We start from the raw sequence: 26,925 nt of genomic DNA, 5'->3' as shown, positions 1-26,925 counted from the left end.
CCAGCCCTGGACTTTGGCCCCCAGCGAAACCAGCGCTGCGTACAAACACGGCTGAGCAAGCGGCACCGGAGTCACAGCAGAGCTTTCGGGAAAACCCCCGGCGGAAACGGCCCGAACCGCACCAGGAGCCACAAAACAGGTGAAATGCCGGGTTCACGCATCTCCGCCAGCCTCCTTCCCCGCAACGTCGGTCTGGACGCGGAGCGCTTCGGGATAATCCGACAGCTTTCGCTCGCGGTGCTCGAGGGGGGCGCGGCGGCCGTGTGACCCCGACCCGCTGGGTTCGGGCCGAGGTGGGCTCTGGCTTCACCGCTGAATGGTGCCGGCGCCTTGCCGGGCCCCGGTGTGCGGTGGCCCGCGGTGGAATTACCCGGCTGACCTTCACCGAGGAGGATCAGCCCGAGCTGGGCGCCATCGCCTTCCCCGCCTAGGCGTTCTCCGTGCTGGCCGCAAGCGCAGAGCCGGTGCGGCACAGAGCCCCCGCTCGGCGTAGGAGCCTTTTCCAGCACCGCCTGCGATTGCAAAAAAACAACTTTCTGGGTTAACGTCCTCGGCACAAAGGGTTTATTGTGCCGCCGACCCCGGCGAGCGCAGCTGGCTGCCCGCCATCCCCAGCAGCGCGATGCCGGAGGTGCCTGACCCAGGACGGCAGGAGACCTCGCGTTCCCTGCCCGCCTGGCGCGGGACCCCCGCCGCCCGGTGCTGCTGTCGCCGCCGGCCCGAGCCGGGGCTGGGTTCAGGTGCGTTGGCCCGTTTTTGGCATTCCTGGGAGACCGCTGGCCGGCCTGGCCCACCTGCTTCCTCCCAAATCCGGCCTGGCACAGCCGGAGCTCCCCCCCCCCCAAAAACCAGGAGCGAAGCCACACGCCTTGAGCCGGTTGCTCGCTTGGAGAGAACAAATCGTCCCTGCTTCGCTCGGGTTCCGCGGCGGCTGGGTTTGAGCCCAGCTGCGTCGCCAGCCACATCCGACCCCCGCGGTTTTCGGCCACCTGGTCCCCGCTCGGGCCAGGGCGAGGACGGGCGGTGGGGAAGAGCCACGTCCTTTGCTGGCAGCGGTGATGCCGGCGCGGGTGGCTCTTTGCTCGGCGAGCCCCTGCCCCGCTGGCAACGCTGCCGCACTGCGCCCCGGCCTCACGGTTCCCACCGCGGTAGCCATCGAGGCTGAGCCGCGTCCCCGCCTGGGCCCCACCCCGTCGCTGCACTTCGGGCGCTGGTAACGCTGGAAAATTCTGAATTTTGTGTCCGAAGCCGGTTCCCTCGCCTCAGTTTTTGCCACTGCCAAAAGTTTGCCGGTTGGGGGCCGCTGTACTGCCAGACCCCACCGTCCTGCGGCGGGGAGGGGACGCTGCGGCGGCGGCGGGATGGCACTGATGGGATTTGCGCAAGGGGCTTTCGCTGCGGGCGCCGAGCGCGGGGTGCGTTTACAGAGCCTGGTGTCCGCGGCTGATCTCGTTAGACGCCGTGCAGGGATAATGAGCTCAGGACGCGGCTCCCAGTCACTGCCCTGGCTGCGGGGTCTCGGGGGGGGGACGTGAGAGACCCCGCGGGCCTTGTCGTGGCCCAGCAAAAATGGAGGAGGCACAGGAGCTGCCCGCGCTGGGTTTTGGCCGGGGGACGGGAGCAGACGGCGGCGGCGGCAGGGAGCTGGCAGGGCCAGGGCAAGCGAACGGCTGGGCCCTGCGGGGTCCGCGCGGCACCCGCTGCTGCCCCGGCCCGCGCGGCTGCTCCGGGCCTGGCGTCAGCCCACGGCGGCGGGGGTCCGGCTCCGGGGCGGGCACGGGAGGAATCGTGGGCTGGGGGTCCAGGCGAGGACGTGGGCAAGCCTGTCGTCCCACCGCTCCATCCCCACCTGCGCCGCCTGCTCCGCGCCCAGGCAGCTTTTGCAGGGCGACGTGCGGACCTGAGCCGAAAGCACGGGATTTGGGATTTGCTTTCGTTTTGTTTTCCTCCGCGCGCAGCACCCTCCCAGGAACGCGGGTGTAAGCTGAGCGCTCGGCACCCCGCGTTGCTCCTGGCATCTGGTTTCTTTACGGCGGAGAAAGGAGCCGCTACCGCTCCCGGTGCTCGGGGCAGGGGAAAGGCGACGCTGGGGGGCTCATCTGCGGCTTTTCGGTCGCGTGAGCCCCCAGGTGCCTACGGGGGAGCTCAGCCCCCCGCATCCCCCGCTCCCGCCCGTCTCCCGCCGGCCGGCGTTGCCCCGGGTGCCCCCGGGACCGAGGGGGAGGGTTACATCACGCTGTTCCAAATATGTCACTGCTCATATCTGTCCCCTCCTCGCGGGACGCGGGCGGCTGCCCCAGCCGTGGGGGGTGATGCCGGGGGGGGACTCCGGGGCTCCGGCTGCGGCGAGGCTGCGGCGTTCCGCAGCTGCCCGGGAGGCAGCGGGAGCAGAGCGCGGGCTGTGGATCCCGCCCAAGCTCTCCGCTGCCGTTCCCCGCATCCCCCGGGGGTCCCGGTGCCGAGGTGAGCGAGGGGAGAGGCGGGGAGGGCCCGATGCTGTGCGTGCGGTGGGGTCGGGGGGGTTCGCTCTCCCTGCCCTCCCCAGCATCCCCCCCCCCCAGGAGCAGCGGAGCGGTGCCGGTGCTGGCACAGCAAACCTGGTCCTGCAGCGCTGGCACCGGCCATCCTCCGGTGCCCGTCCCTGCTGCCGGACCCCCGGCCGCCACGCGGGGATGACCCTGCCCCCTCTCCCCCACCAAGGACCGCGGTGCTGAGCCCCCCGCCCTGGGGATGGAGTGGCCGGCAAGCGCGGCAACAGCGGAGAAGCAGAGCCCGGTGGACTACGGCGTCCAGATCCGCTTCATCAACGACCTGCAGGAGCCCCAGAGACCCCCCAAGGCACGGGGCAAGCCCGGCTCCTACGGCGTCGCCGTGCGGGTGCAGGGCATCGCCGGGCAACCCTTCGTCGTCCTCAACAGCGGCGAGAAGGGCGGCGACTCCTTCGGGGTGCAGATCAAGAGCGAGGGCTCCTACCCGAACCCCCTCGCTGGCCCTCGGCCGCCTGGTTCCGTCAGCTCCGACTCGGAACTGCCGGAAAATCCTTACGCCGGACGGCAGCCCGGCCACGGCTCGTCCCACAGCACTTCGGACGAGGAGGCTGGCAGCGCAGCGGCGACCTCCCAGCGTGAGCCCAAACTTGCGGCGGGCAGGCGGGTGCTCGGGGAGGAGCTGCGGCGGACGCAGTCCCACGGGGATCTGCTGGGCGCCGTGGCGGAGGAGCCCTTTGCCGCCCAGGCTCCTCGGGCCGGCGGCAGCCGGCAGCGCCGGGCTCTGGCCGGCGGCAGAAGCAGCAGCGTGCTGAACGTCACGCCGGAGCGCAGCAAAGCTGCCGGCTCCGGGGCCGAGGACCCCTCCTCGGACGCGGAGGCGGTGGCAGACGGCGGCCGTGGCGACGTGGACACCAAACCCCTCTCCTCGGTGGATTCGCTCATCAGCAAATTCGACGGGAAGGTGCAGCAGCGAGGCCGGGCGGCCAGGAGGGGCCGGATCCCCTTGGAGGAGAGGAAGCGCTCGCAGAGCCTGGACGGCCACCTCTCCCGCCGCGATGTGCCGGACAGCAGGGAGCCGAGCGGCGGCCAGCGCCAGGCCGCCGGTGTTCGCCCCCAGCCCTCGGCGCCCGCCAGCAGCCTGAGCCGCCCGAGCGGAGCCGGCGGGATGGAAGACAGGAGGACGAGGAGCCAGCGGGCGAACCGGGGTGTGGAGGAGCCCGCGGCCGAGCGGCTGCGGAGCAAAGCCCGGGCGGAGCTGCAGGTACCGGGGGGGGGGCGGGGGGGCCGATCCTGGGATCTCAAGGGGTCACCAGCACCAAGGCGAGCGCCGGCGCCCTCCGGAGCGTCGCGACCCCGGGAGAACTTGTGTCCTTGCCAGAGCTGAGCTTTTTGTTCTCCCTCATGGCAGCTCAAATCCACGCCGGACCTGCTGCGGGACCAGCGGGAGGTCTCCCAGCGCGGCAGCAGCGAGGACCCCAAGGAGGTCATCTACGGCATCCTGAAAGAGGGGTGAGCTCCCCCAGTGCCCTCTGCTCCCGTCCCATCCTCGGTTTGGGAGCAGGGATGCCGCTGTAGCCAGCTGGCGCTCAGGATTTTGTGGGGGGGGAGCAAGCGGCTGTCCCCCCCGGCTCCGTTGCCCCTCATCCCCAAACGCGTCTCCCGCTCTGGCGCCCGCAGGAGCAGCCAGAGCGAGATCTCCCTGAAGAGGAAAACTGCCCAGCTGCTTGAGAAGATGCAGGAGCTGGCGGTGAGTCGGGGCCGTCCCGGTGCTGCGAGGGGACAGGCTGCTCCCCAAGCCCTCCCGGGGGCTCCCCGTGGGGGCTGCGGTGCCCCGAACCCCGCTGAGCGAGCGCTGCGGTCTCTCCAGGCGCCCGCCAAGGATGCGGCGTGTGCCCAGCCCCAGCACGGAGAGCTGGCCAGGAAGGTGGAGGAGCTGCAGGAGAAGCTCGACGAGGAGACCAAGGTGAAGCCAGGCTGAGGGTCCGGGGGGTGGGGGGGAAACGCAGGGTCGCCGTTTATATCCCTGGGGTGGGGGGCAGACGCAGTGGGTCCCTGCTCTGAGCCCCCTTCTCTTGGTGCCCGCTTTTTCTCCTGGGGCGCCTCAGGGTTGCGGACATCCTTCCCGGAGCTGGAGGGGGACGGGGACGGGGAGCAGCGCTGCGGCCGCTCTGCCCCCAGCCGTGTCACCGGTGTCCCCTCTCCCGCAGCTGCGCCAGAAGCTGGAGCTGACAAGGGACCCGGGGAGGAGCGTGGAAGCCCAGCTGCGCGAGGCCGAAGGGGAGAGCCAGCGCCTGCGGGCGATGCTGGAGAAGAAAACCCAGGAGCTGCTGAGAAGTTTGCAAGAGTGAGAGCTGCGCCTGGGGGCCAGGGCTGGGGAGCGTCCGTCCGTCCGCGGGACCGGGCTGCGCGCTGTGGGGACGCTGACGGAGGGCGGCGGGGGCATCTGGAGATGCAGAGAGGGCAGCACAGGGCGGGTGGCCATCGTCCCCGCTGTCCCTGTCCCCCTTTTCCTGTGCCGGGACGAAGCGTAGATGCTGCGGGTGGGTGCTGCAGCCCCGGCCCTTTGGGGCGCGGACGCGGCCAGAGTCTCGCGGGGGGGGAGAGCAGGTCCCCCTGCCAGGCTGCGAAGGGCCCTGGCGCTGCCTTCCAGGCTGAGCGAGGTGAAAATGGCCAAGGAGGAGATGCAGAGCCGGCTGGGCAAGTGCGAGGAGCAGCTGCTGGCCGCCCACCGAGAGCTCGACCGCCTCCGCGAGGGCTCCGGCGTGTCGCCGGACGGCGAAGCCTTGTACAAGGTAACGGTGATGGTTGCGCCGGGGTGCAAGCATCCCCCTCCCCGTGCCGCTTCGCTGCCGCCCAGCCCGCCTGTCCCCTCGCCCAGGAGCTGCTGGAAACCAGGGAGGAGCTGGAGGAGGCCCTGAGCTGCAGGCAGCGGCAGGAGGAGCAGCTGCGACTGCGGGAGCGGGAGCTGACGGCGCTGAAGGGAGCCCTCAAGGAAGAGGTGGCCAGCCACGACAAGGAGCTTGACCGTCTGCGGCAGCAGTACCAGAGCGACATGGACCAGCTGCGGCGCAGCGTGGAGCACGTCTCGCAGGTCTGGCCGCGGGGAGGGACGGGGACGGGGACGTGGTGGCCGTGGTCTGTGCTTGGAGTCGGTGTCCTGAAATTCTGCGTTTAAATGGGCCTGAGCTGGAAACGGGGGTTGCGTTCTGCCCCAAACTCATCCCGACGGAGCACCTGTCCGCCCTGGGACAGAGACACTGCGGGGGGAGAGCGGAGCCGGTTTGCGGGGGCGTGGGGGCTTCCCCGGGCTGGTTTTGGGGGGGCATTAAGTGTGGCGGGACCTCGGCATCCTTGGAGCGTCCCACGAGGGTGCAGGCTCGACGCTTCGCTCCAGGACCAGGCCAACCTGGAGTCGGAAAAGCAGAAGATCAGCGCTGTGGTGAGGAACCTGCAGCAGGAGCTGGAGGAGAGCGCGGAGGAGACGGGGCACTGGCGGGACATGTTCCAGAAGAACAAGGACGAGCTCCGCAACGCCAAGCAGGAGTAAGTGCCGCAGCTGTCGCTGAAGCGGGGGCACGAGCAGCTTTCTGGGAAATCCAGCCGCTTGCCGCCACCGTCCAGCGTTTTTCCTCCGAGCCCCGGTAAAATGGGTTGGGAGCTGGGCACGCGGGGAGGGAGGCGATGGCCGAGCCGGATGCCGCTCTCTGGGAGCGGGGGATGCGGGGCTGGGTGCGGGTGGCCTCATCCTGCCCCTCTCCAGGCTGCTGCAGGTGAAGCTGGAGCGGGAGGAGTTCGAGGAGGAGCTGCGGGAGCTGCAGGAGCGCTTGGCAGCCGCCCGGGAGGACGCGGAGAAGGCGCGGAGCAGCGCGCGGGACCCCGCCGAGCTGGAGGCTCTCAGGAAGGTGGGCAACAAAGGGAGGGAGGTGCAGGCGGCGTCGGGGAACCGTGTCCGGCACCGAGGGTCCCCCACCGCCTTGTCCTCTCCGTCCCAGGAGCTGCGGGAGGCGCGGGAGGCACAGCGGGAGCTGGCGGCGGAGAAGCAGAGCCGGGAGGAGATGCTGTGGCAGCGGGAGCGGGAGCTGGCGGCTCTGAGAGGCTCCATGCGGGAGGAGGCGTCCAGCCGCGACGGGGAACTGGAGCGGTTCCGCAGGGACCTGCGGCAGCTCCAGGAGGAGCGCGACGAGGCCGCCAAGGTGAGCACGGGGAGTGGGGGAAGGGGCTTGCCCCCACCCATCCAGCTGAGGGATGTGAGCCCAAGTCCCCCCCCCGAAACCCCCCCGGCTGAGCGGCTGGTGGCTGCGTCGCAGGCAAAGGCGTCCCTGGAGAGCGCACGGGAGGCATCGGAGGAGGCGAGGAAGACTGTGGAGTCCAGCCTGCGGGAGCTGCAGGAGCAGAACGACGACCTGAGGAGGAAGATCCTGGGGATGGAGACACGGCTGGCGGAGTACGAGCGCTTGGGCGAGAACTGGGAGGACTCCCAGGCACGGCTCAAGGAGAAGGTCACCAAACTGGAGGTACTGGGGCTGCGGCCGTTCCTCGGCTGCCCCGAGCTCTTCCCCTGCCGCGGAGATGGAGCTTGAGGAGCTGGCTCCTCGCAGGCAGAGCGCCGGCAGATGGAGGAGTCGCTGGGCGACACCACGGAGCGGGAGCAGGAGCTGCTGATGGCCAAGCGGTCGCTGGAGACACGCTTGGAGGAGGCGCAGCGCAGCCTGGCCCGGCTGGCGCAGGAGCAGCAGGAGCTGAGCGCGTCCTACCAGGATGAGCAGCGGCAGAAGGAGCAGCTGAAGCGTGCCAAGAGCAAGCTGGAGGAGGAGAAACGCTTGCTGGACCGCGCCACCGAGAAGCTGAACAAAGAGGTTGGTGCGGGCGGGTGCCTCCGGGGCTGCTTGCACCCCCATGCCGTGGGGCATCCTGTGCTCCCTGCGCCGCGGGATGGGGATTTCCGGGGTGCCCTCGCGGCATTAGGGCAGGGATCCAGGGCTTTGGGCACGGAGCCGGTTTCCTCGCGGAGCCGGTTGGCACTGATCCTTCCCCGGCATCATGGGACAACTCCGTAAAAACCGTGCTGTCCCCCGGGATCAGCTCAGGACAGGGTTCCTGGGCTGGACCCCAGCTCTTGATCCATCCCCACTCACTCCATCCGCAGCTGGAGCGGATGACGGAGGAGTCGCAGAGCTCGCTGGCCGAGCTCAAATCGCAGCTGGAGGAGTTCAAGGAGAAGTCGCGGAAGGAGATCATGGATTCCCAGAAACAAGCCAAGGATCGGGGCGCGGAGGTGGAGAAGATGCAGTTCAGCATGGGGCGGCTGCAGGACGAGGTGTGGGTCGTGGGTCCCCTCCGTGGGGTGCCCGGGGCCACGTTTTGCATGGGGGAACATCTTTTTTTTTTCCCCCGGACGCCGCAGGTGGCCCGGCTGAAGCAGGCGCTGCAGGAGAGCCAGGCGGAGCGGGAGAGCGTGCAGCTGGATAAGGAGGTGCTGCTGCAGCGCCTGCGCAGCCTGGAGCAGGAGGCGGAGGCCAAGCAACGCTCGCAGGACGATCGCTCGCGGCATGCCAAGGCACTGGAGGTGGGGAGCCCCTTCCTCCGCCATCCCGGCTCGCTGGCCCCTGCCTGTGGGATTGACCCTTCCGCTCGTGTTTTCCTGGCAGGAGAAGTCCAAGCGGCTGGAGGTGGAGCTGGATGAGGAGCGGAGCACGGTGGAGCTGCTGACGGAGAGGGTCACCCGCAGCAGAGATCAGGTAGGGCGAGCGGTGCCACGGTGGAGCCCCCCCAGCGCCGGAAAACTCCAGTCCTCGGGTATAGCCTGCCAGCGGAGTTAAAACCCCGCTAACGAGTCGGTAGCAGCAGCCCGGAGCCCTCCCTCACCCCAAACACGACCGGGGTGCAGCGTCTGACAAGCTGGTTTGGGCGCAAACGGAAATCACAGGAGCTTGGAAAAAAACAAACAACCAAAAAAAACCCCAACAACAAAAAAAAACCCAACCAAAAAACCCAACCAAACCCTAAATCCCCTGAAATTATGGGGTGGGGTTTGTGCGGGAAGCTGGGGTTGGAATGACGCCGTCTCTGGGCTCTCCGCGCCCTCCTCGCCCGCCTGCTCCTTGCCTTCAAAGCCGGACCTGGCGCTCGAGCTCCGCGAGCGGGCGGGAGCTGCCTGCCGAGCCTCCGGCACCCGGCACCGCTGGGTTTTACCGGGATTTTTGGGCTCAGCGGCTCCTCCGCTCACAGCCCGTCTCCCTCCTGCCCCACTGGGATCCAGTCCGGAGCTGGGAAAGGGGGTTCCCGCGGCACAGGGGTCGGGGCCAGGCGAGCTGGTAAAACGAGGGGTTCTCCCGTTTTTCCGTCTGGGAAATGGGTACATGGCGGAGGTGATCCCAGGGGAGGCTTTTCCCATGGGATCTGTGTGAAACCACAGCCGCGTTCGGCTCTGAAGTGGCCCCATGGCTTTTGGGGCTGCTTGAATGAAAACCCAGCCGTTTTTGATGGAAAACCCCAATTTCCTTCGCTTTAAAACAACACGCAAGCCCCGTTTTCACCCGGATCAAGCCGGAAGCGGCCCCCGGGGCGGTTCTAGTTTTGCTCCATCAAACCCACTCCTGCCCCCAGCGCAGCCACGTCGCCGTGCCCCGCGGTGCCGGGAAGGGCTGGGAGTGCAGCCGGGTCCCCGAATCCCAGTCCAACCAGTTTAAACCCTTCAGTGGAAAATCGCAGCCCTCTGGGCCGCTGGCCAGAACAGCAGGAACTGCTTTGGGAAGGAACCCAAATCCTCTCGTTGGGAATTTTTGGCATCGCCGACGCTGGCGGCGTGCCGTGGAACGGCCACGGTGTTGGGTGCACCGAGTCCGCTCGTGCTCTGCGGCGCCGGGGAAGGAATTGCGGCAGCCCCCATCTCTCGCCGAGCGAAGGCGGCGGGGAAAGCCGCGGCAAAGCCAACCGGGGCCGTGTCCTTGTCCCCAGATCGACCAGCTGCGGGCGGAGCTGCTGCAGGAACGCTCCAGCCGGCAGGACCTGGAGTGCGACAAGGTCTCGCTGGAGAGGCAGGTGAGGCCTGAGCCGCAGCCGCGCCAGGCACAGCCCACGGGCGGCCGGGCCCCTCGTCCCGTCAGGGATGCGGGACAAAGTGTCTCGGAGAGGGATCGTCTTCCCAAGGAGCTTTTCCTGCTGGAAAGCCCCCTCCTGCTCCCCGCTCCAGATCCGAGCGTCCCTGGAGCTGTCGGGCATCTCCCCGGCACAGCATTCCCGCGGGATCTCCCCTTTCCCGGCGGCTCCCTGCCAGCCTGCGCGGACTGGCACTCCAAAGCCTTCGTTACCAAGCCCCAAGCCTGCTCTTAATGAGACGGATCCATGGGACCTTGGCTCCCCGAGCTGTTCCCGCTCCCGCTGCGGAATCGCCACTGCCGAGAAAAACACGGGGCTCCCGCTGCCAGCGGCACGGGGCCCGGCCGTCGTTACCAGTGCCCAGTTGATGAGACGGGGTGGGACGGGGGAGGAGCTGGGTTTTGTCAAAAAAATCCCCTCTTTTGGGGGCTTTTTTTTTGGCCAACGACGGCATTTTGGAGCAGAAACTGGGGAGCAGAGCGGGGATGGGTGCCACGGAGCCGCCACCCGGCGGTGCCCCCGTGTGTGGCTGGCCCCTCTGGCCTCGCCTCGTGCCAGGGCGGTTAATTGCCATTATATAACCCGGCTCATTACCTGACTCACCGCCGGGATTGACGTCAGCGAGGCTCCCAGCTTTTCCCACCCGGGGCCGGGAGCCCCGCAGTGGAGGTAATGGAGCCGCCTTTGGGGTTTTTGGGTTTTTATTTTTATTTTTTTTCCCTCTCTCCCTGCAGAACAAGGAGCTGAAGAACCGCCTGGCCAGCTCCGAGGGGTCACAAAAGCCCAGCAGCAACGTCTCGCAGCTGGAGGCGCGGGTGGAGGAGCTGCAGGACAGGCTGCAGGCAGAGGAGAGGTACCGGCTGCGGCGAGCCCCCCGCTCGGGGGGGATTCCTTTCGCCCTGGCCGGGTCCTGATCCCACCCCCTCGCCTCGCCGCAGGGAGAAGAGCGTCCTGCTGTCCTCCAACCGTAAGCTGGAGAGGAAGGTGAAGGAGCTGACCATCCAGATTGACGACGAGCGGCAGCACGTCAGCGACCAGAAGGACCAGGTGGGTGAAGGCGCGGACCCTCGGAGACGCCAAGTGGCACCGGGACCCTCCCGCCTGAGGGAATTCCCGCGGGAATCGCTCCATCTCCCCGCAGCTGAGCCTGCGCGTGAAGGCCCTGAAGCGGCAAGTGGACGAAGCGGAGGAGGAGATCGAGCGGCTGGAGGGCGCCCGCAAGAAGGCGCAGCGGGAGCTGGAGGAGCAGCACGAGCTCAACGAGCAGCTGCAGAACCGCGTCAAGACGCTGGAGAAGGAGGCGTGGTAGGGTGGGCAGCGCCAGAGGGGGTCCCGGCCCCGGCCCCCGCCGAGGGCTGACCCCTCTCCTCTGTCCCCAGGCGCAAAGCCGCCCGCTCGGCCGCCGACTCCTCCCTGCAAGACGACGACCGGCTCAGTTCGGACGAGGAGTTCGACAGCGCCTACGGGCCCTCCTCCATCGCCTCGCTGCTCAACGAGGCCAACCTGCAGACCAGCTCCTGCTGACGCTCGCCCGCGCCGCCCCGGCCGCTCCCACCCGGAGCGCAGCCGCCTCCCGAGAGCTGGATGAGGGACCAGCCGCGGCTGCTGCCCCTTGGCGTGAAAATTGTGATAGCGAGGACGTGAAGGAAGGCGGTGGGACGGGGAACGGCCCCCCGGCCGCTCTCTCGCCGCTTTGCCTTCATGCGTGTCTCGGGGCGCGTTCGCGCCCAGGCAAGTGGCTCACCGCGGCCGGCGTCCCCCTCGGTGACCGCATCCCGTGGCAGCAGGGATCGGGCTCTGACGGGGAGAGTGGGGCAGGGGCGCCCGTGGCTCCGCCCACCATGATTTATTTTTGTACACGACTGCGTATTTTAAATAAAATCGAACGTTTTAACGCCTGCGGCTCGTCAGCTGGAGGGGTGGCGCAGGCTGCGGCACGCCAGGCAGCGTGGCACCGGGCTCCTGGCCGGCTCGGGGAACGCAGCTCCTTCCCCTGCTTCGTTGGATCTGGCCGGGAGATAAAGCTTCGTTATCGCTAATTAATGAGGATGGGAGTCCTGCCAACTGCTAATTAGCGCCAGTATGTTGATTGGCAGGTGTTTACCACGGTTCCCGGCCGTGGCCTCGAGCGCGGCTGAGCTGGTTCTGTCCCCGGGGCCCCGGCAGCCCCGGCGCCCCTTGCCTCAGTTTCCCCTCCCGCACCCTGGTGACGTTTGACCGGGCTGTAGCCAGCGGGGCCGGATGCGGTGACTGCGCGAGGGACGCCCCTGTCCCCTCTCCGTCTCTGCGTCACCTGCCAAGCTCGGCGTGCCCGGCACCCAGCCCCGCACCCGCGGCGTCCCCGCTGTGGCTAAACCAGGCCGGCGCAACCGGTTCTGCCCTGGGCTCCTCCCGGCCACGCGCGGCGGAGCTGAGGTCAACCGCGTCCCCACCCTGGGCCTCGGTTTCCCCAGCAGCTGCTGGGCCCGGTGAGGCAGCGGGGGCCCCGCCGCTGCGCCTCGGTTTACCCCGCGGGCGCTGCCCCAAACCCGCGCCCGGCACGGGGTGTCCCCACCCCGCGGCTGGAGCGTGGCCCCGGTGACCGCACGGGGCTGGAGAGCGGCCTGGCCGGCGGGGCTGGGGCCGGCGGTGGCCCTGAGGCCGGCTGAGCTCATCACACTGGTATGTGCCAATGAGAGCTGGGCAGAGAGCAGGCAGCTGGCGCGACACCAGGGCACCCGCCCCGGCACTGCCCCCTTCCCCGACCCTGGCACCTCCCGCCGGGCTTGGGGGGGCACCCTGGCGTGGTTTGGGGGCACCCTGGCATGGTTTGGGGGCACCCTGGCGTGGTTTGGCACAGTTTGGGGGCACTGTGGCACGGTTTGGCATGGTTTGATGCCACCCTGGCGTGGTTTAGGGGCACCGTGGAATGGTTTGGCGCCATTTGGGGGCACCGTAGCATGGTGTGGCACGGTTTGACGCCCCCCCCCCCCCCCCGACACGATTTGGCACGGTTTTGGAGCACCACAGCGTGGTTTGGCGGCACCGTGGCACGGTTTGTCATTGTTTGGGGGCACCGCAGCGCGGTTGCGGGGCAGCGTGGTGCGGTTTGGCGCGGTTCGAGCGCACTGCGATGCGACTTGGCACGGTTTCGTGGCACCGCGGCGGGGTCCGGCACGGCACGGCTCGGCACGGCACGGCACCCCGGGGCTCGGTGCCGCCGGCCGGGCGCTGGCGAGGGTTTGGCAGGGGCCGGGTGGGGCCCGGCCCGGGCGACCTGGGGCCCTGGCACGCACGGAGCAGCCCGGGGGCGCGGAGGGCGTGGCCTAAACCAAGGGGGCGTGGCCAAAAGCGAAAGGGGCGTGGTTTAAGTTTAAGGTGCGCTGTTTCCCGCGGGGGCGTGTTTAAAGCCGGGCGTAGTTTGAGGCGAGGGGCGTGGCCGGGGGCGAGGGGCGTGGCCGGGGGCGAGGGGCGTGGCCGGGGGCGAGGGGCGTGGCCGGGGCGAGGGGCGTGGCCGGGGCGTGTCCCGCGGGGGGGGCGGGGCCGTATAGAAGCAGGGCGCGGAGCTGCCGCCGGCCGCGGGGCCATGAACGGGGTGCGGGGCTGGTGCGCGGTGCTGGACGTGCGGCCCCACGGCGAGAGCCCGGTGAGCGGGGACCCCCTGGACCCCCCTCCCCGTCCCGGTGCCCACGGGGGTCCCGAGTGGGGCAGAGAGGGGGGGGAAGCGGCATTGGTGGAGCGGGTGGACGGGGTGCAGGGGGCACGCGGGGGTCCCCGCGGCGCCCGTTTTCTCCGCGGGGGGCTCGGGCGGACCCCGCTGTGGCGGGCGAGGGGCGCGGCGCGCGCCAAGGAACGCCCCGGCGTCGGCGTCGGCATCCCGCCGGCCCCCGTCGCGCTTACGGGGAATCGGTGACACGAGGTCGTCGAGCCGTCCCCCGACGGCGCCGTTTGGTTTGGGGCGCTGCGCCCCTCGAGCGGCTTTTGGGGGGCTGCGGCGGCGGGAGCAGCCGGGCTGTTTTGGCGCTTGCCGCCCCCGCGGGGCCTCGCGTTCTGCCCTTCCTTATCGTCGGGTTTTCCCCGGTGCCGCCTGCAGCCGGGCCGTCAGCGCGAGGAGACGGGCGCTGGGTGGGGCTGGCGGCGCCCCAACGCCGGCACGGCGCCCCGATTACCCCGCCAAGGGCTGCGAAGCCGGCGGCGGCGGCGCTCGGCGGGTCAGCTTTTTGCCGGGGTTTTGGCTACCGGAGGGATCTCCCAATGGCGGCGGCGGCGGCGGCAGAACCGCGGCGTTCGGCCGCCTTCCCCCTGCGCCGGCGGCTGCCCGGCTCCGGGCCCGAGCCCTCGCTGAGTGACTCAGCTCTGAGTCTCCGCAGGAGAATCCGAATTCCCCGCAGCCTTCCCGGCCTTATAAGGAGCGCTTGCAGAGCTGGGCTCGTTTGGTTAATGAGTTATTACGGCGATAAGCGCCTCCGGAACGCCGGCGATGCCGGACGCCGGCGCTGTTTGCTGCTGATCATCGGCGATACGCTCCGGGTCGGGCCGGGCCTGTTCGGGACGGATGGACGGACGGACGCGCCTTCCCCGCGGTTGCAAAATGCCGGCGTTGGGATCGCCGTCTCGGTGCCGGGCGGGATTTGTGTGGTTTCCTCTTCTCCGGGAGCGGAGTCAGCGCCTCTCCCTCCAGCCAGGCTTTTGCCAAGTGGGGTTTTTTTGGGCCGGACGGTGAAAAATAGACGGAAAGATTTAAAATTGGCTTTGGTGTCGCTGGAAGCCCGGCCCTGGTCGTCCCGGCCGATCCCGCTCGCCCTCGTTGCCAGGGGACCCGACTCTTGCCGGTGGCCAGACCCAAAGGGCCGGCGGGATTTTGGGAACGTCCCCTAGAAGGGCACCGGACGGGAGCGCGCAAGGCGAGATCCGAATGGAGTGCTGCTTCTCTTCTCTGGCCGGGTGCCACTCGCCGCGGCCGAGCTGAGGGAGGGGTTTGCTTTAACTGCGCCCTCGGCCTCCTTCGAGCGTTCACCGTGCCAAAAAAGCCGGTTTTCTCCGCCAGTGGGGCAGAGATCCTCGCTCCCGCCTCCATCGCTTGTCTCCCCATCCCTCCGCCTTCCCCCGCGCTTCCCAGCGCAGAGACAGCGGAGCCTTCCCCCGCCGGCCTTTCGCACGGGCGGTTTCCCGGTTGTTTGACCGGAGGATTGGTAGCGCCGGTGGCGGTTTGTCCAGGAGCCAGGGTTTTTGGGGGGTCTGCCGGGACGGAAAGCGCCGGCCTGGCAACTCCGGGTGGTTTTGGCCACGGGGGTGGGAATGGCCCGGCGCTTGTTTCGTATCGCTGCAAACTCTTCCCCGGACGAGCGATTTACTGGGCAGCGTCCCGCCCTCGCGCGGGCCCGACAGGCCAGCCGACGCGAGCTGCCAGCGCTTGTAAACAACGATTGCGAGTAAGGACGCGCAAAGGGGCCGCTGGCGGCTCTGCCGGCCTCGCGCCGCGCTGCCGCCGCTGCCCTGCCGCCGCCGGCCGCTCCCTGCTCTTCCCCCCGGCCTTTCCGTTCGCTTTCGGCGGCGCAGAGGTGACGGGCGACGCTTTGTGTGCAGGCACCACCGGCAGCCGGTTTTCCCTCGCCGTGAAACCCCGAGCGCTTCTTGTGTCTTCCCAAAAGCACGGAGCGTGCTGCATCCGGCTGCTTTTGGTTTAAATTTCCAAATTCTTGAGGAAAACGTTCCCCGGAGTCAAAGTTGCACAAAGATCTGGTGAAACGATCGGCGCTCGCGCAGCCAAGGGGAGTTTCTCGCGGATGACCGTCGGAAGAGGGGCGCGGAGGGCTCCGGCGACGTCTGCGAGATCCCTAGGAGGGCTCCTCATTTCCCAGGGCGCTGGGGTTTTGTGCGAGCGGCGTACGCCAAATATTTTGGAAACAAACGGACGGCTTGTTGAGACTTGGCCGGCAAGGAGAGCGCCTGGAAGCAGGGCGGCAGGAATACCTTGACGTTGCTTTCGGAGGCTGACGTGGCCGAGGTGTGGCGAGGGGCGGGCGCCCGGTGCCGCGCGGGCACTTACCCCGGCTGCGCGGTGCTGCCGCCTGAGAGCCCGCCGCAAGCCGAGCCCTCCCGCTTTCGGGATCGCGTGTGACAGGGACCATGAGCGCCGGCTGCCCGCGTGCCGGTGAGGTCCGTCTGGGACGGGGGGAGGCCGTGCTGCGCCGCGGGCGCGGCGCCGGCGTCGAGCTGCGGACGGAGAGCGGGCCTGGCTGGAGGCCGCGAGCTGGGAAGCGCCCTGCCGCCGCTCGCACCGGCTGCTGCCAAAACGGGGCTGCGCTGGGCCGGGGCTGCGCCGGCCGAGGGCGGGCAGAGCAGCGGAGGCGTGTGGCCCGCGCGGGACGGCGGGGAGGAGGGTGAGCCCGGCAAGGTCCCACGCTTTCGCCCCGCTCCGGCGTCGGCCCCACCGTAGGCGACAAGGGCCGCGACAGAGGAGGGCGTGCGTGAAAACGCGGCCGGCAATCGCTTCTGCGTCACCCCGGCCGTGGCTGGGCCGCGGCTCCCCCGAGCCCCCACGGCTTTGGGAACTGCAGCCGCCGCGCGCTCGCTGTCACTCGCTGTCGTCCCCGCGGCGCCTCGCGGGCTGGGGAAGGCGGCACAACTGCGCGTCTGTGGCCATGCCAGATTTTAGTTGGGGTTTGTTTTTTTTTTTATTTTATTTTTTCATGCCTGAGCTGGACATAAAGAGACTTTTGGGGAGTTATAAACTAAACGCTGCCTCTTGTTCCAGGAGAGCGTGAAGGTGCTGCGGCTGACTCTGCCGAATGACCTCCCGGGAGACAGGCGCGAGCAGGCCAAGCAGAAGGTGGGCCGCTTCGGAGCTGAGAACACAAATTTGCGCGTTAACGTGGGGAGGGGGGGCCGGACGTTGGGCAGAGGGTCCGTTGCTTTGTGTTTCATGCGCTGGAAAATTCCCGTCCCGGTCTGTCGAACGTCGCGGTGCCGGTTCCCGAGGCTGCGCTTGCCGCCACGTTCCTCGGGGAAAGTGCGTGATGCTCGTTTGACTGCGGCCCGGGGCGAACCGTTCCGGCCAGTCTGGCCGCTCCAAAAACGCCGCTGCTTCTGTCTCCTACAGCCGGTGGGAAAAGCCTTCGCCATGGTGGCCAACCGAGCCAGCAACGGCCACTCCCTGGCCTCCGAGCGCATCAAATCCAATGACGGCGATGAGGAGATCATCAAGGTACCGTCCCTGGCTTTGTCGTGGAGCCGTCTCCTGTCCTAACGGGGGCCGGAGCAGCTTCGAAAGAGGCCGGGGGAGGTTAAACCGCAAAGGGGAAAAGTGCGGAGAACGCGGCGGGAGCCCGCGTCGCGATCCCTGGGAGTCGGGGCGGCCTGACCTCCTGCCGCCGTCTCTCCCGGGCAGGTTTACCTGAAGGCGCGGGCCGAGGGCGGCGTGAACCACGAGGAGCACGTCAGCCAGCTGAAAAGTGAAGTTCGTTACATCCAAGAGGTAGTTACCGCCCACGCGGGGGCTGGGGCGCGCGGCGAGGGTCCGGGTGCTGTGCTCCCAGCCCCACCCCGGGACCGTCCCGCGGGGTTTCCATCCCGAGCTCTGGCAAATTGGCAGCGGAGCTGAATTCTCCAGTTTGTTGACTTGCCCGTACAGGGCAGGAGTCTAATCAAGTGCCATAAATTAATCCAGCCTGACTAATTGCTCTGCTATACGGACTGAATTTGAAGAGAATTGCGGATGACTTTCCCCCAAGGCTGTCCCCGGCCTGCCTGGGCGCGGCAGGCGGCCTCTCGTTAAAAGGCAGTTTCTGTGGAATGTCTCATCTCCCAGAACAAACTGGTGAGGCTCTGGGAGGATTAACCCTTTCCTGGTGGGGATGTTATTGCCGGGGAGCCGCTTCCGAGGCACGGAAGAGGTCGCGTGCGTGTTCTGGCCTGGGAGCTCGGCCTCAAAAAAAAAAGAAAAAAGGGGAAAAAAAAAATTAAATTTGCGTTCACTCTCACGGGGGAGTTTGTTTGCTGGGTGCTGGCCCTGGGAGCAGTGAGGGGGAGATCTGGCAGGGCAGCCTCCAGATTTTTTACGTGCTCCTTCTGACTCCTCTGCCAAAACGCGTGGTTTTTTGCCCCCTGGAAAGAAAACGGCCTGTTGCCTCCTGCACATGACGCAGACCCGCCTGGCTCGCCCAGACCTTATCGCAGCTGCCTGGATGCCGCGGGTTTTTGTGCGCGATTGATCCTTCCTGCCGGGTCGGGGCGGAAAAACCCCGGGGATGTCTTGATCCAGCCGGGCCGGAGCGCTGGATCCCGTCCCGGGCGAAGGGCTCGGCTGCTGACCCGAGAGCCGCGCCTCGCGCTCTCACCGAGTCCTGCCGCTGCCCGGATTTGGGCAAGCTGCTTCGCCCTGGCGCCTCGAGCATCTGAAATCGGGGGGCAGGGATGGAGCCACGCCATTAATGCTTTGAAAAGCTTCTCTCTGAACAGCGTTGGGGCAGCGCTGACTGTAAAAGCCCGTAAATCATTGCCCTGGCTCGCTCGCGCTGACTAATCCCAGCAGCGCGAGTCAAGATGGAACTTGTCTGCGTCTGCCGGCGGGAGCCGGGGAGCAGCAGGGGTCTTCTCGGCGCTTCAGGAGCAAAGTCCTTGACTATCGCTTGAACAATCAGCAGCGTCTCCAAATCGTTGAGGTTTTTTTTATTTTGGTTTTTTTTTTTTTTTTCTTTTCCTGCCCGTGATGGTGCAGGCCAGCTGCCTGGCAAGGATCGCGTCTGCCCCAGACGGGGCCGCTTGCAGGTGGGCTGTGGTAAAACCCGAGGGTCGTCACTCGCGTAGGGGCGCGGGGCGGCGCAGCAGCCTCCGCGCCTTGGGTTTGGTCTCTGTTGGGCTGAGAGGAGCTGTCGGGGCGGATGCAGCTAAACTGACTTGCCTTTGCCAGGCTAGAAGTTCTTTGAAGAAGCTGCGGGAAGACTTAAGTAGTAAACTTGAGAGCAGACAAGGAGATAAACAGCACGCACAGGTAACGGGAGCAGTTCTTGGGCATTCGATGACGCTGAGGTCATCTGGCGGGTCTGGAAAATGCTAGAAGGGGACGTAAAGAGCGAGGCGTGAACGAAAGCCGCCTCGGCACCGTTTCCAGGCAAAATTCGATGCCTTGCCCAAGCCCACAACGAGGAGTCAGCAAGCAAAAGGCCCCGGCTGGCCAAACGCACTACTGCGTGTTTGTTTGTGGGGATTAAAAAAACCCAAACCCTCGGTCTGGAGCCACTGCGGTCCCCAGCGCTGCCCGCATGGGAGCGGCCGCGCCGGCCGGTGTTCCAGCCCCGTCCCTCTGTCCTTTGCTTGCTCACGTAGGTCGCGCTGGAGAAGCAGAACGGGAGCTGGATGTGCCCCGCGAGGCCAAGCGCTGGTTCCTGGGAGGAGGAGGTAGGGAGCTGCAGGGGGGGATTTCATGGCCGTGGAAAGGAATAGGGGTTGGGTTTGGTGACTTCGAAGCCGTTCAGCCCGCGGTCCGGCGCTCCGGTGGCAAACTCCAGTCTTTCCTTCAGGGTCAGAGCAGAAACGGAGCGCAGCTCTACCAGAGGGATAAAAAAACTTGTGTAACGGGGTTTTAAACGTCTGCACGCGAGAGCATTTTAGCAGAAGGGATGACAGGAATGTGACGCCGGTGAATATTCCTCCGGCTCTTCATCTCTCTGGGCTGGGTTTGCTGGGGCCTGGCTCACGTCGCAGGGGTCAGGCTGCCTGAGCGCCGGTCAGGATGGCGTCCTGCGCGCAGGGCTTGGAAGGCCACCCAGGGATCTCGGGTGTTACGTCTCTGGGGCTGACGCTGTCGCTGGAGCGTGGGAGGCGAGGACAGGAGCGCCTGTCAGGTTTTTTCTTCCGAGCCGAGAAGCGACGGCGCCAGGCTTTGTCAGCGGCAGCGCTGCCTGCGTCGGGGCGGGGGCTCCCTCGGTGCCTCCTGACGGCTCCCCCTCTCCCGGTCTGCGCAGGAGGAGGACTGCTCGGGCGAGGACGTGGAGAAGATCCGCCAGACGGCAAAGCGGCTCTTCGCCAAGCTGCAGGAGGCCGAAAGGTGCCATCAGTTGGAGAGGAAAGCCTTTGAGGTGACTGCGCTGCGCACGGAAAGCGTGGATTCTATTTTATGTGGGGGGGGGGTTTAATTTTTGGCAGCCTGAGGAGCTGCAGGGGTGCGGGAGTTTGGGCCACTGGAGGCTGCGGAGCAGCGGGCTCGGGGCGCGCTGTTAAAACACTCCGGGGAGCTCTGGCCGAGCCCCCGCAAACCGTCCCCCTGGTTCCCCAGCTGGGTCTGGAGACAGAAATGCTTTCCCAGTTAAAAATCACCTGAGACAAAAGTGCCAGGCAGGTCGTAAGGTGGTCCCCCCAAACTCTGCCGAGCCTTTCTGACCCCCGGTGCGTGGGGGGGTGTTGTGGGGCATGGGGATGGCACGTGGACCCCCGTGGGTCCCGAATCTGCAGTTCCCAGCCATGGAGCCAGGCGTGCTGGCCGCAGTGGTCCCGCGTGGAGCCCGGGCTGTTTGCTGTGGAGGTGGGCGAGCTGACTGGAGGCACTGGGACCCCTGGCGCGGGTCTCCCCGGGTTCGGCTGACGAAGGTGCCGCGTTCCCTTCCCTCCTGCCCTCGGCACTGGCGGTTAATGGTCGCCTTCGGTGCGATTTCTGGTGACTGCTCACGGCCCGGATGGGCTGCGCCTGACCGCATCATCTCACAGCTTCCGGCAGCGCCGGTGGCAGCGGTGACGTCCCGCCTCATGTCCTGTCCCGCAGACCAAACTGGTCCCAGCAGCCCCGCAGGGTTCCTGGCAGCGGGATCGGGGACAGCATCTGCTGGGGCAGTGGCTTGGATCGGCGACCGCTTCCCTCGGCGCGCGGGGACATCCGCCTACCCGGAGCGGTGGCACGTGCCCTGAGGCTGGCTGTCCTCGCGTGGGTGGGTGGCGTTTTGGGGTCTGCGCCCAGCTCTGAGCCCAGGCGGGGACGGTGAGGACAGGTGTGCTGATCCCGCCGGTGCTGCCCGGGTGTTCTCGGCGCACCGTGCTGTGTGAGCCTGCTCGCGCGGGGACCCACGGGGACACCCTCGTCCCCTCTCTGAGCCGTTGCCGCAGGCGCGGGGCTGGCTCCCGTGGTCGGCTCCTCGGGCAACCGGCCCCAGCGCGCGCGGCTGTGAACGAATGTATCTCTCGCACTGGAGGAGCCTCGATTGTGTCGTAGTTCAGCCCCGATCGGGACCAGACTACGCAGTCACTCTCTTGCTCCCCCCGCCCTCCGAGAGAACAGGGAGAGAAAATATAAGGAAATACTGCTCGAGGTTTGAGATAAGGACTGGGACAAATCCTTAAAGTTACCGTCATGGGCAAAACAGACTCGACTTGGGGAAAAGTATTCATTTATTTCTAAAACTAGCAGGAGAATGAGACAGGGAACAAGATAACCTCCCCCCACCCCTCCCTCTTCCCGGGCTTAACATTATCTCTACTACCTTCCCCTCCCGAGCGGCACAGGGGGGAAGAGGGAATGGGGATTGCGGTCAGTTCATCACACGTTGTTTAACGCCGCTGCTTCATGGTCGGGGGAAGAACTCCTCACGTTCCTCCCCTGCTCCATTGTGGGGTCCCTCCCACGGGCCACAGTCCTTCGTGAAACTGCTCCGGCGTGGGTCATCTCTTCCACGGGTGCAGTCCCTCCAGAACAGCTGTCCCAGCGGGCCCTCCACGGGGCACAGCCTCCTTCAGGCATCCACCTGCTCCAGCGTGGGGTCCTCCATGGGCTGCAGGGCGATCTCTGCTCCTCCGTGGACCTCCATGGGCTGCAGGGGGACAACCTGCTCCACCATGGTCGTCACCACAGGCTGCAGGGGAATTCTGGCCAGGAGCCGCATTACTGCTCCCTCTCCTTCTTCACTGACCTTGGTGTCTGATCCCCCTCCTCTCACAAGAAATTCTTCACAGCAGGCAGGCAGACGCCTCTCAGGGTCTCTTCACTTCTCATCTCCTCTCCACTCCTTGCAGCCAGGCCGGGCCGAGTTGGGCCCAGTCGCCGCCCGGCGGGAGGCCAGAGGGTGAGGCCTGCAAGGCCCACGAGGCTCGCGCCTCCCTCTCTGCCCCCGCTCAGCGTCTTCACATCTTCTCCTTTTTCTTTCTGTTTTCCCTTCTTAAATACGTTATCGCAGAGGCGTTATCACGGGACATTCTGCTACCAATTGGCTCGGCCTTGGCCAGCAGTGGGTCCGCCCTAGGCCCGGCCGAGTCCACTGAACAAAGGGGAGCGACTTCCAGCAGTTTCCTACAGAAGCTGCCACTGCAGCCCTCCCCTCACTAACAAAACCAGAACAGATTGCATTGAAGCGCTCGCTCCTTTGAAGCCGGGAGCTTTCTGAAGCTCTGCTCTCTGAAACACGGCGGGCTCTTCGCCGAGACGCCCGGCTGCCTTCAGCCAAACCTGGCCGCCGAGGCTTCCGAGCGCCCGTGCGGCTGCCGGGAGGGCTCTCTGGCAGCCCGAGGGTCGGGGCTGAAGGTGTCTCCGTTCTTGTCGGCAGAGGACGGTGTCGCAGTACCGGGAGGAAGCGGAGCAGACGAGCTCTGCCCTGCGGAGAGCGGAGAGGAGTGCGGCGGAGAAGGAGGTGCAGGTGGATGAGCTGCAGAGACTCCTGGCAGGGATGGAAAAGGTACCGGCCCTGAGGCCGCGGTGAGGCTGACGGGATGAGCAGAGCTGCCTGGTCCCGCTCCACTGGGGCGAGGGGGGAAGGGGAGAGCCCAGTGGTGATGAGTTTGGCGGTGCTCAGCGCAGACCCCGCAGCCAGAGGGTTTGACTTCCCAACAGCGTTTAACCCCCCAGCAAAGCCAGCCACTGGGAACGGCTGGGAATCGACAGGCGCCGATTCCAGACTTGCGTTTCTTGGGTCTAGAAGATCTGGTCGGTCGGTGCAAGCTCCTCCAGCTATCCTGGGAACGAGCGTGCAGTCTAGACAGCCGCCTGGTTCTTCTTCCCACGGGGGCATTAACACAACCTCCAGCCTCCATTATTTATATTTTTTTTCACGGTGGTCTGCTCATGAAGTGGTAAATCAGCGTGGCGCAAGCATGACGTGCTCCGGGGCTGCGTCCCCGGCCCGACAGCGGGGAGGGAGACGGGGCTGGCGCCTTGCCGGTGTCCTAGGGGGAAAAGGAGCGGGACGTCTGCTGCGGGTCATCGCCTGCCTGCCTCCCGCGCGTGACTGTAACAGAGCCGGTGCAGAGGGCCAGCCTGGCTCCCCGGGTGTTTGCAGCTGGGGCGCTGCACAGCGGGGGCCGAGGAGCATGTGTCGTGGCTCGTTTCCCCGTGCGTAACTCGGCCTCTCGCCCTGCTGCAGGAGCACCGGAGTTTGCTGCTGAAGATGAAAGACGGCGAAGCAGAGCTGGCCCGGCTGAGAAGCGTGGAAGGTGACAAGCTCGCCGAACAAGACCGGTGAGGCTCGGCCTGCGGCTCCGCCAGCTCCGGAGCAAGCCCACGCCGCTGGGTCGGGGTGTCAGCTCGCTGGGGCATGACTGCACATTCCTGCGAAGGGCGTGCTCACTCTCTGGCTTGCAAAACAGCGCCCTGCTCCCAAGAGCTGACTAATCCCCACATACCTCCCGCGGATTTACCTCGCTCCGACGGATCCGCGGCTCCGGAGCCAGGCTGCCCGGAGACCTCTAGCGGCTCCGCTGCGGGCCAGGAGCTCGGGGCAGGGCCTGGGGAGCCTCCGGAGCAGCCAATTCTCCTGGTCGTGTCGGCTGCGGCCCACCCAGCCGGTATCCTGGTGCTCCAGGGGCTGGCAGCGCCTTGTTTCTGGAAGGCCTCGTTTGCGGCCTGACTCTTCCTGATGTTCCTGCGTCGCGGCAGTCTGCGGCTGCCAGCCTTTGTGGCTCCTGCTTGGATAAGCTTTGTCTCTGCCTCTCCTTCCCTCGTCTAGTCGAAGCATTTCATGAGCTGTGTGGCTGGCGAGGGGACCTGGCCGATAGACGAGCTGCTCCGGGCGAAGGCGGGTGGCCGCTCGCTGTCTGGGAAGGCCGTCCGATGGCTGCCGGACTCCTGTCCTCTCCTTTTCCCAGGTCAGCCCAGCTGGAGAAGGAGGTGGCCGCGCTGCGGGAGAAGATACACCATCTGGACGACATGCTGAAGAGCCAGCAACGCAAAGTCCGCCAGATGATCGAGCAGGTGAGGGGAGCTGGGCTGGGGACAGAGCCTGGGCGGGCTCCGAGGGGACTGAAAGGGAAAAAAAAATAAATTTCTTAAGATGCTTGGAAGCGAAGAATTTCCTAGGCCGGGAGGGGAAATCAGGGGTGCTGTGCAGCCAGCTCGGCCTGCTGAAAGAGTTAGATCTCAAACTGCCCGTACGCAGGCTCCTTCACCTCGGGCTTAACGCCCAGCGGAATTTGAGGGTTTTTGGGATCGGTTTCTGTGCGGACTCGGAGTTAAGCTTGGGGTGTTAACAGGGTGTTAAGCTGCCCTCCTTCCCAGCCGGACACTGCAGGGATTCTCAGCTCCCCTGGACTTTCTTCTTGCAGCTCCAGAACTCCAAAGCGGTGATCCAGGCCAAAGATGCCGTCATCCAGGAGCTCAAAGAGAGAGTCGCTTACCTGGAGGCTGAGGTGCGTCGAGCGGGGCTGTGCTGGGGGGTGCGCGGGGTCTGCTGGAGACCCTCTCCCTGAAACCCCCTGGCTGTGCGCGCCTGCGCGTCGTGGCTGGGTGACGAGCTTTGCTCAGGGCAGAGCTCTCCTGGTGCCGGCACCTGCTTCGCGTAGGGAATCGTCCCCTCCGCAGCCCCGGGGCCGTGCTGCTGCTCAGAGCTGGTGCGAGGGATCCCAGAGCTGCCGCGGCTGCCGGAGCAGCTGTGAATTGGTGCTGAGTCAAAATAATCTCATCGAGCGCCTTTCTCTGGCGGCAAAACCCTTCTTGCGTACGAAGCTGCGCGCGCGCGCGTGTCGGAAATCAAAATTGCATTCCAGCCTCTGGGACTGGAACAGGCGTCCAACCTGGCTCGGTTTTTTGGAGAAAAGCTGAGCCTGCGTCGGCACTTTAGTGTTGCCGTCCCTCCTCGGTGACTCATTCTGCCGATTTCCTTTCCCTCAAGAAAACGTGGCCCCACTGCGGGAGGGAGCGTTCCTCGCTAACCCGGCTCCGTCTCTTGCAGAACCTGGAGATGCACGACCGCATCGAGCACTTGATCGAGAAGCAGGTCAGTCGGGGCGGCCACAGCTCCCGAGCGCGCTCCAAGTCGGAGTACGTCAGCAGGTACGCGGGGGGCGCATGGCGGCGGGGAGCCTGCCCGGCTCTGGGGCGGCTGGGCGATGGTGCTGGACACGGGCGCTCTTCTGAAGCGCGTTGTGGTATTTTCTGTCTGCTCCTCTGTCCCTCCTCCAGTGAAGCGCAGGGAGCAGAGGTCCCTGCTGTGGGCGGTTTTGGGGGGCCCATCGCCCACCAGGGCTGGGGCAGGACCCTCTACCGCAGGTTTCCTCCCCCCCAAACCCATCCAGTTCCCCTGGTTGACCAAAGCCTTTCTCTCTCGCAGCAAACGGCTGACGGGCCCGAAGCCGCTGCCCCTCATTAGAGTAGTGGAAACATGAGTTTCGCGGGCCGGGCCGAGCTGAAGACTCTTCCCCTTGTTACCGTTGACTGGATTTCCCTGCTTGACTGCCGTCCTCTGGCCTCCGCGCTCCCAGCTTCTCCCCGGAGCCGTCGGCGCAGCGCTGTGCCCCGGAGAACGGCGCCAGCCGAGGACAGAGGCGGCCAGGGCGGTCCTGGCAGAGGAGGGAGGTTTGCGAAGCGTCCACGCTGCTTGTCCCCGCTGGGTCTCGAGGTCACAGGGATGCCCAGTTTGGAGGCCGGGACCGGCCGGTGCTGGCGTGAACGTGGAGGCTCTCTGGCTGGAGAGCCAGGCTCGCTTTGCCTGGTTGGTCCTGGGTTTGCCGGGGTTGCTCGGCCAGAGCGGCCTTCGCTTCCGAAGGGCCTCATCCGAACAGAGCCCCCCGCTTCAGCTTGCAGCTTGCCAACGTGGACTTGGGGTTTAACCTTTTTTTTTTTTGTTGTTGAAAATAATTAAAAAAAAAAAAAAAAAAAGATTCACTCTTACAAAGAAGAAAGAAATCCTCCTGGAACCGGACTCCTTCCTACCACAAAGTCCAATGCGTGACAAGTTGGGAGCCTCTGCCTCCGCTCTCCGGCACATTATCTGGCTGCTACGGACTTGGGCAAGGCTCACGTGGCCCAAACTCAGCGTTATCGGCGTGCTTTTCCTAAGAGCGCAGAGAAATTGTCCCCGACGTACGTGCATGTAGCGTTTAGACCCAGAGGCTGTTTGGTTTGCTGCCTGTATTTATTTCCATAAATTATTGGTGTCTTCCAGGGATGTGGCGACAGGCACGATCGCCGCTCTGCGCCCGTGCGGGAGCGCGCTTGGGGACTGCCTGTCCCACTTTGAACTGGTGAGCACCAGCCCGCTTCCTCCGGGCTTGCCGGTTGCTCCCTGTCTCCTGCGTGCCCGCACTTGGGGAAGGAGCTGGGGGTGCAGTGAGAGGAAAGTTGTTGGCGTTTGTACTGAGTGTGTAAATACAGAAATACACGTGCCTTAAGCCCGCCGCCTGCGCTCGGTTCAGTAGATGGCAGCGGGGGAAATGGGGTGGATTTGGTGTTTTGGGCTGGGCTCCCTGCTTCTCTAGGTATTCCCTGGACCTTCTTTACTCTTTTTTTGTTGGTTTTTTTTTTGTTTTGTTTGTTTGTTTGTTTTGTTTTTTTTTTTTTTTCCCCCCCCTTGCTGGTGCGTCAAACTCCGCGCTCCACGGGAGTGAGCTAACGCTGTTTCCGATGCTGTCGGCGCCAGCTCCTGTGGTGGGAATGCCGGGGGCTCAAGCCGGCAGCTTCTGGGTTGGAATGGAGTGGTCCCTTGTGGCTGCAGCGCCCGGGGGGGCTGTGGCCCCGGGAGGTGCCTCTCTGATGCAGAACCGGACCTCCTCCACCTCCGCCATCCCACGGCCTCGCTGGCGGGGGCGTGAGCTGGCCTCTGGGCTGGCTCCGAGCCCCGGGAGCCTGCAGCGTTTCGGTGCCTTCCTGGCACTCTCGCTCCATGGAGCAGCCTGTGCCACCTGCAGCCGGGGCTGCAGCTCCTCCCTGGGGACGGGGCTGGCCCCCCACCACCACCACTCCCTGCCGCGCTCCCTGAGGGCTGGGGGGCTGGAGAGGCCTGCGGAGCCCCCGGGCCCAACGTCGAGACCTGCGGAGCCCCCGGGCCCAGCCCAAACTGGCCCTGTGGTAAAGGCCTCTGCGCCACCTGTTGCCTCATGACGTCACAGCCCTGACATCACAGCGACGGCGGCACTACAACTCCCGGCAGGGCCTGGCTTCCGCCTCGCT

At 66.2% G+C, this 26,925-nt stretch overlaps 2 protein-coding genes across 2 annotated transcripts; both read left to right on the top strand.

The window, feature by feature from the left end:
- CGN (cingulin) lies at window positions 1-11,485 on the top strand. Its single transcript, XM_086768524.1, has 21 exons — window positions 1-139; window positions 2,701-3,750; window positions 3,898-3,998; window positions 4,167-4,236; window positions 4,357-4,452; window positions 4,697-4,833; window positions 5,140-5,281; window positions 5,368-5,580; window positions 5,884-6,032; window positions 6,250-6,391; window positions 6,482-6,682; window positions 6,797-7,003; window positions 7,088-7,345; window positions 7,636-7,806; window positions 7,894-8,055; window positions 8,138-8,227; window positions 9,447-9,530; window positions 10,322-10,440; window positions 10,526-10,634; window positions 10,729-10,892; window positions 10,967-11,485. Exons 2-21 carry the CDS (start codon window positions 2,731-2,733, stop codon window positions 11,109-11,111), a joined length of 3,780 nt encoding a protein of 1,259 aa, XP_086624650.1. The 5' UTR covers window positions 1-139; window positions 2,701-2,730; the 3' UTR covers window positions 11,112-11,485.
- A 1,650-nt stretch (window positions 11,486-13,135) lies between these two features.
- TUFT1 (tuftelin 1) lies at window positions 13,136-26,153 on the top strand. Its single transcript, XM_086768580.1, has 13 exons — window positions 13,136-13,212; window positions 16,324-16,398; window positions 16,669-16,773; window positions 16,957-17,043; window positions 18,478-18,558; window positions 18,894-18,965; window positions 19,532-19,645; window positions 22,094-22,222; window positions 22,907-23,001; window positions 23,628-23,733; window positions 24,084-24,167; window positions 24,710-24,810; window positions 25,088-26,153. Exons 1-13 carry the CDS (start codon window positions 13,153-13,155, stop codon window positions 25,140-25,142), a joined length of 1,164 nt encoding a protein of 387 aa, XP_086624706.1. The 5' UTR covers window positions 13,136-13,152; the 3' UTR covers window positions 25,143-26,153.
- Window positions 26,154-26,925: the final 772 nt, after the last annotated feature.

The sequence above is a fragment of the Chlamydotis macqueenii genome, chromosome 28 (genome assembly GCF_036417535.1).
Source record: "Chlamydotis macqueenii isolate bChlMac1 chromosome 28, bChlMac1.mat, whole genome shotgun sequence".
NCBI lineage: Eukaryota > Metazoa > Chordata > Aves > Otidiformes > Otididae > Chlamydotis > Chlamydotis macqueenii.
Note: the sequence above shows the minus strand (reverse complement) of the source record. Positions and strands in the feature narration are given on the sequence as shown.

What these genes read in the sequence shown, in the direction of transcription:
- CGN (XM_086768524.1), top strand. Translation starts at nt 2,731, where the DNA reads ATGGAGTGGCCGGCAAGCGCGGCAACAGCGGAGAAGCAGAGCCCGGTG. An exon ending in CTGCTGAGAAGTTTGCAAGA is followed by an intron (nt 4,834 to 5,139) that starts GTGAGAGCTGCG and finishes GCTGCCTTCCAG; the next exon opens with GCTGAGCGAGGTGAAAATGG. An exon ending in GGCATGCCAAGGCACTGGAG is followed by an intron (nt 8,056 to 8,137) that starts GTGGGGAGCCCC and finishes TTTTCCTGGCAG; the next exon opens with GAGAAGTCCAAGCGGCTGGA.
- TUFT1 (XM_086768580.1), top strand. Translation starts at nt 13,153, where the DNA reads ATGAACGGGGTGCGGGGCTGGTGCGCGGTGCTGGACGTGCGGCCCCAC. An exon ending in AAGTTCGTTACATCCAAGAG is followed by an intron (nt 17,044 to 18,477) that starts GTAGTTACCGCC and finishes TGCCTTTGCCAG; the next exon opens with GCTAGAAGTTCTTTGAAGAA. An exon ending in TCGCTTACCTGGAGGCTGAG is followed by an intron (nt 24,168 to 24,709) that starts GTGCGTCGAGCG and finishes CGTCTCTTGCAG; the next exon opens with AACCTGGAGATGCACGACCG.